Below are 7,577 nucleotides of genomic sequence, written 5' to 3' on the forward strand. Positions count from 1 at the left end.
GCCCCACCCTTCCTACCTTATCTTGATTTATATCTTCCTGCAGGTCCTATGCAGGAGCTGTTTTTAAAACACCCATTGTTCTTTTAGAATCTGTGGAGACCAAACTGTCAGCAATTCTCAGAGTAGGGAACTTTTCTGTTTACAAAATAGCTCCCGAGGATAGAGAGGGCCCAGTTAAGACAATTCATCAGAACCACTTACTCTCTATAAAAGGGTTACTTCCACTTTCTAGTGAGCAGGTGGAAAGAAGTAATAGACATTTACCTCAATGAACTGTGACCAAAAGAGACTGCCCACTAGGTGTATTAAGACTCTCTGAAACAGATACTACCTCTGCATGTGACATTTTCAGGACTCCAGATACCTGACAACCTTGCCTTTAACAGACCCTAAAAGCAATTCTTTTTTGCCTAAAACTTCACTTAGAGATGCTGTTAAAATTCCAAGATAACTCACAGGTCATGAATATACTGATAGCAAATCTGGCTCTTCTTGTATGTTCAGGTTTGGGAAAGTAGGCCTATAGCCATGATAATAAGAATGAGTTGCCTATATCAACAACCACTTCAGGTAGAGGGGCAGACAGGTTGGCAGGTCACAAAAACAGTTGACTCATTTGACCTGTGACCAGACTAAATTGAGATGTTACAGGTGAATGGGAAGCAGTTACACACATAGACAGGGTTTTCCAAAAAGTCTCCTACGTGTCAATACATATGTTTGTTGATGGGCATGATAATTACTGTAAGATTGAGTTATGTTTCTGCTTTTTTATTGTCATTATTATGATTATTTGTTTCTGTGCTTGTGTTATGCATGTAGCATAATAACATCTGTCTGTGATATGCTGTTCTATTTAATCTATTTGCATATAAGCTATTGATTATATGTACAATTGTTTTTTATGGATGTATTGATATTTTGGCTAGCTAGTTGGGTTTTTTCTTCTTTTTTGGCTGTTTATAGTTATTTCTTGTGTTTTATGCATGTACCTTTATCATTTAAACATTTAGTTATTGAAGCACTTTGTCAAGAGATACATTGTATAACATATTGTTCATGTGCATTTGCACTGAGCATTACCAAGGGAGGGTTATCAGGGATTCTGGGATAATCAGTTTTATCATATTAAAGTGTTAATGTTTCCTTTGATGCTAGATGTATATAATTGAAGATTTCAACTATGACCTTATAAGCTTCCTGCTGCAAGGGAAACCCTTCACTCAATCTCTTGCATTTCTTTCACGTGGTTGGTGGGAGTGGGAAGAGGGATGTAGGGGAGGGGGTTTACATCTAAAGCAGAAGTTTTGGAATCCAGCCTTCTCCTGCCTGCCACCTCATTCTTCTATGTTCCATTCCTCAAAGGGAAACTAACCTACATTAAATTCCTTATGTGCCTTATAGGTGGATCTCCTCCACCTTTTAATATTACATTAATAGCTTCAGTGCTCCCAAGTGATGGACACTGATCTCCAGTCATGGAGTATCATGATTACCCTATTCTGATATTCAGGACTTAGCACAATATTCTAGCTGTGGTATGATCAGGGCAGGGTGTGATATTACTTTCAATTTTGTTAGTCCCTTCTTTGATCTTCAGGATTTTTATTTTGGTGTCTAATTGGAGATTTTTTTTACTTATTGGTTTTCCATTTTTTTCTTTAATTGTATGCTCAGTTCATTAATCTGCCCTTTTCCCCTTTCATTGATGAAATTGTATATAGAGATATTTTTCTGTAAGGACTGGTTTGGCTACATCCCTGAAATTTTGCTTCTTGTAATTATTGTAGTTATCTTACAAGATGAGAAGGAGAAATAAGCATTTATATAGTGCTTCCTATGTGCCAGATACTATGCTATGTGCTTTACAAATATCTCACTTGATCCACACAACAACCCATCAAGGCAGATGCTGTTATCTCCATTTTATAGATGAGGAAACTAAGGCAAATATAAGTTAAATGACTTACTCAGGGTTAGACAGATATAAAGTATCTGAGACAAGAATGGAATTTAGGTCTTTAGCACTCCAGGCTGGTATCCTATCCCTGTGTCACCTTACTGCCTCAATGAAATTAAGGATTTTTCTATGATTTCTTCTTTGACCTACCCATTCTTTAACACAAGGTATTTAGTCCACTACTAAAAAATTCTGTTATTGCCCCTTGTTATATATTTATATTGCATCACAGTCAATTAAAGATGCACTTGTTTTTCTGCATTTGTTTCTGAAGTTTTAACCTCAAATACATGGTCAACTTGTGAAGGTACTATAAGCAATGGAATTATTTCTATACTCCTTTTTATTTCCATTCAGCCACCTCCAAAGGTGCATGATATCTAATTTACTACAATTTTATTCAAGTCTTTAACTTCTCATTTGTTTAGTTTTTGCTTATATTTATCTAGATCTGAGGGGAATTAACTGAAGTAGTAGACTCAGATAAGTTTTATAAGTAGGGTGTGCTACAGAATTTCTCAAACAAGAGGATATTGGTTCTCCTGGGAGGGTTTCATCCACCAGGACGTCCTTAGACTGGAGGGTAAATTGAGTAAACAAACTGAATAAGAATGGCTCATTAAGGCAGACACATGATGGTATAGGAAATCTTTATTGCAATGTTTAAACTTAGCCCTGTGTGACTGACAGACCAAACCTGTTGCTTAAAGAACAGAAAATGCTTAACTCAGAACTGAAGTTTACACAGACTAGAAACTTTCTAGTGGAGGCAGATCCACAGATTAGTATGATTTTTCTCTTTTTATACATCTCAATGTGTCTTATCTGGAAATTGCCTCAGTGCTGACCAAGCAACTGTTGTTTCCTCATTGTTTTTTTTTTTTAATCTTTTATGATCCTATGATATACTCAAGAGACTTGAGGGAACAGATCAATTTTTTTCAGCTCTCCCCCCTGCTAGATGAGTTAATAAGTTTTTTATCTCTTGGATTCTTCTCTGCCAAAAAGTTTTGGTGTCAGAAGTGGTGTCTCTGAAGTCAATTTGAGAAATCCAAAGTAGGGCAGGACTGACCCAGATGTGATCAATCTGTACAGTGAGAATCAGGTGAGTAAGCTTAGCAAACCAGTGGAATGCAATATTTGTTCCCTTCTGACACCCTGACTCAGAATTTTCTCAGAGTAGGTTTAGAACAAGCCTAGTCACCCTTATCAACAAATGAGTAGTCCTCTAAGTTTGATTACCTAAGGAGTCTGGAGGCAATGCTGTCATCTGTTAAATTTGGCCATTAATACTCTGTCTCAATCTTTGTCTATCTGTCTCTTTCTCTCTCTCTCTCTCTCCCCGTATTTCCCCCAACCCTCCTGTGGCCATTAGAAATAAATTGGATACCTGTGTCTCTTGGCAGTCACCCTGATATCCTGGTGAGTAAGGCACTGTTATCTAGGACTCAAATGCAAAGACCACTAGTTAAACCACATGACCTGCCCAGAGGCAATCTTTTATCAGATACTGTGTCCTTCCATGTCCTAATATCCTTTTAGTTGACTGAGTGACCTTGATGAAAAGCTCACCTAATATCAGTCCTTCACCTATTCTCTTAGGATAACCCCAAGGAAAGCTCCAATGTGTATTAGTCAGATGAACTGTTGATCAAGGTTAGGCACTTATGGGCCAAACACTAGTACCCCAACTGTAGGAAAATTCTTTTTTCCCACCCTATAAGGTTCTCAGGAAAATGTGTTGTGTCATGTTTAGTATTGTTGGTAGATGATTGTATTGAACAATGAAGATTTTGGAAGATTCCCTTGGAAGATTTCTAATGGGATAATGGAGCAAAGCAACAAAGTCTGCTGAAAAAAATGTAGGAAGGGAGTTTAGGATGGTGGGTGGGGAAGAAGAATGAAGTTTCACACTTGAAACTGTTCTCCTAGATTTCTATAATCTGAAGCTAAACACTCCTTCCCAATACCCAGAGATTTACTCCCACTTCAGACTTTTAGCTCAAGAAAAGGTTTTAGGAATTTAAAAAGAAAAAAACTCCAAGATACTTTCTGTCATTTCAATAGTCAGATAGGGGTTACAGAGATAAAGTTAGACAAATAAGGAAAGAAAATATTTTTCCTGGTTTGTAGAAATTTATGGTATTGTAAACTAATCAGAGAACAAATTTGTAACTGAAATAATTTATCTTTACCATAAATTTCCAAATTAGAGTTTAAAGATTTTTGTAAATGCCAAAATATTTTAAGAAGGAGATGAGAATGGGAAACATCCACTGTAAATCTTTGGATTGGAGCTAATTTAAAACAGTGGCCTCTATAATTTGAGGTACTGGCAACGAATAGTCTTTGGGAAATTTACATTTTGAATGAGGTAATTTGTGACTGTAAATTCAAACTAAATTATAATATGATCCATTTAAAGAGAGGTAATCATGTTTTACTCTCTATAGGTAGATCATACTTTAATGAAATAAACATTTGATATTTGGCATTAAGGTGATATACTTAGAAACTGCATGAATAAGAATTAAAAGTGTAATTACTCAATAGTACTCTTTTGTATAAAATACCAAATTGATAGGAGATGAAGTGATTTTCTAAGTAAGATGATTTATAAATGCATTAGACCAAATTGATGATATTTGATTGGCAATAAGTTTAAAAATCCACAAAACAAACCGATACTGGTTATGTTATTATTAGGCTTACAAGCTTATTTTATAATGAATGCTTTTTTAAAATTTTAAATGAATTTATTTGTTTTTAGTTTTCTACGTTCACTTCCATAAGATTTAATTTTTCTCCATTTCCCTCCCCTTCCCCTGTCCCCAAGATGGCATGTAATTTGACATAGGCTCTACCTTAAAGAAAGCTTTTTATTTGATAGATTTAATATGACAGATTTTTATTTGAAAGATTTTTTTGGCTATTAATTATTAAAGTCATTAAAGTGCGCCTGAAATAATAAGCATTGAAGTTATATCTTCTTTACTATAGACAGATTCCAGATTCAAAGATTTATTTTTGCCTTGGGGTTTACCTTAGATAAGGATATTTGTCAGCCTCAAGGCTAACAGGGTATAGTGTTCTTCTAGGTTTTGAGTGACCTGTCATATATTCATTACTTATGTGTAATCACAGAATGTGACTGTTTTCTTTATTTCTAATGATTGATTTCTGATCACATATATATGAGATTGGCTTTCTTCTGTACCTCAGAGTTAAATAAACTTCTGCATTCATGCTGGATATGAAAGAAGCTAGGTTTAAATCATAGAGAACTGAAGGGGACTGGCATTCTTAGGACATCTGATCTGCAAGGGATATCAACATATATGCTGAAGTATTTAGAATAATGGTAAGATATGAGAAAAGACGAAGACTGTGAATCAGATACTAGCTCTGATGTAGCCTCTCTTAGTAAAGGTTATCTTTCTTAGAAAAAAGTGGAAAATACTTGCACTACTACATGAAAAGTACCTGGTAAACTTTGAAATGCTACACGAATGTGATAAATGTGTACCATCTGCCTTATTAGGGGCAGGAAAGATAGGGCTTATAATAGAACAACTACTTTTAACCTATGCCTTGGTGTAGGTTTAGCCATAGTGCATGGCTTAAACATAATATGGGATTTAATTTCCATAAAAGTCAGTAGAATTTGTTATTCCTTTGAGAGAACTGCAATGCCTCAAGGTCACAGATCTTCTGAGTCACAACTTCATTAATATTCATCATAAAAAGGATAGTTGGGATGGTCCTGGAATCTAAGAAGAGAGAAATATACATGTACAAGTCTTATGCATTAAAGAAATTTCTTCAGCACACCAACTCCAACAACCTACTTCCTCCCAAACCCAACCTTCTTAAATATACAGTTTAAGAAATACAATCAGGGCGGCTAGGTGGTGCAGTGAGTAGAGCGCTGGCCCTGGAGTCAGGAGGACATGAGTTCAGATCCAGCCTCAGACACTTAAAAAAAATCTAGCCATGTGACCCCAATTGCCCTACAAAAAGCAAAAAAAGAAATACAATCTTAGTGGTGGTTTATTTTCTTTGACCCTTACATCTAAATACGGAGTGAGTACTTAGCTATAGATCCCTCTTGCCTTGAGTTGAAGTTTCCTTAAACAAGAAAGCATTTCTGAGATACAAGGTAAATAAATAGGTGGTATAATAGACCAGGAGAAAGAAATGGTAAACCACTCCAGTATCTTTGCCAATAAAAGCCCAAATGAGGTCACAAAGGATCAGACATGACTCAATTAATACATAATTGAATCAGCAAACATGACTTAACAACAAGTATAATAGATCCTGGCTCTGGAATCAGAAAATTTGGATCCAAGTCCTGGCTCTCTCAGTTACTGGCTGTATGACTATGGGCAAATTACCATAAAATTACCACAATGTCTCAGAAGTTCAATTTCCTCATCTATAAAATGGAGAATAATATTTTTTGGACTACTTGTTTTACAGGATTATGGCAAGGTCCACTTGAGACTATGGGTATAAAGGATTTTGCAATCATTATGTAAATGTGAAGTACTATCATTAAGAAGGGCCACATAACAAGGGGTATTTAGAAGGGTCTGATTTAGGAAACTGAAGCCAATAGGGGGGAAGTAACCTCCCCTGAGTCAAACTGGTAGGAAGTGTCAAAGAGAAAAATCAAAGCTAAAACTTAAGACTTGAAATTCAGTGCTTTTCCCACGTTAATCGTCATACTGTCTCCCTACAGCATACCCTTATCCACATCAATTAATAAAATAGGATTTACTTCCATACCATGGAGGGAATTTAGAGTAGGAAAAGTATTGTGGTGTATTGTGGCCAGGTTCTACCATGAACTCCATTAAATACTTGTATAGAATCAGAAGGAGGAGATATTCCAAGGGTAATCAATAGCATAGTAAATATTCCACTATGCACCAAGTCAGTCAGTCAATAAGCATTTACTGTGCTCACCACATGGGAGGCACTGTGCTAAGCAATGGGGATACAAAGGAAAGCAAAGGACAATCTCTGGCCTTGAAGAGCACACCATCAAACAAATGTTTTTATACAGAAAATAATCAAAAGAGGGAAGGCACTATAAATATTTTTATACATGTGGGTCCTTTTCCCTTTTTGATGACCTCTTTGGGATACAGATCTAGTAATGGTGTTGCTGGATCAAAGGGTATATGCAGTTTTATAGCCCTTTGGGCAGAGTTCCAAATTACTCTCCAGAATGGTTGGATCAATTCCCAACTCCACCAACAATGAATGCAATTCCAATTTTGCCACATCTCCAACATTTATAATTTTCCTTTTTTGTCACATTAGCCAATCTGCTAGGTTTGAGATGGTACCTAAGAGTTGTTTTAATTTTCATTTCTCTAATCAATAGTTGCCGGGGTCCCTCTGCCCGTGGAATCCTCACCTGCCCTACGGTCCTCTACTTACCCATATCCGGGTCTTTTTGTCGTCACCGGCCCCTTGAGGGGAACAATCACCAGACAGAGAGCGGAGGGAGTTTTTGGGGGGTGTTTATTCTCCACTGATTACATCGCGTCTCGCGTCTCGCGTCTCGCGTCTCCCCTCTACTTCCGCCCTAGGGCCTTTATAGCCC

General features: G+C 36.6%; 1 protein-coding gene across 1 annotated transcript in view; it reads right to left on the reverse strand.

Moving 5' to 3' along the window:
• Positions 1–5,687: 5,687 nt before the first annotated feature.
• LOC138165837 (prostaglandin-E(2) 9-reductase-like) overlaps positions 5,688–7,577 on the reverse strand; it is a 24,838-nt gene continuing 22,948 nt past the window's right edge. The window contains exon 9 of the mRNA XM_069094179.1: positions 5,688–5,730. Coding sequence (XP_068950280.1) covers positions 5,688–5,730 — 43 coding nt within the window. The remainder of the gene's footprint in view (positions 5,731–7,577) is intronic.

Source organism: Petaurus breviceps, unplaced genomic scaffold (genome assembly GCF_028583685.1).
Source record: "Petaurus breviceps papuanus isolate PSGF00001 unplaced genomic scaffold, PetGlider_PUasm1.0 216, whole genome shotgun sequence".
In the NCBI taxonomy this organism is placed as follows: Eukaryota; Metazoa; Chordata; class Mammalia; order Diprotodontia; family Petauridae; genus Petaurus; species Petaurus breviceps.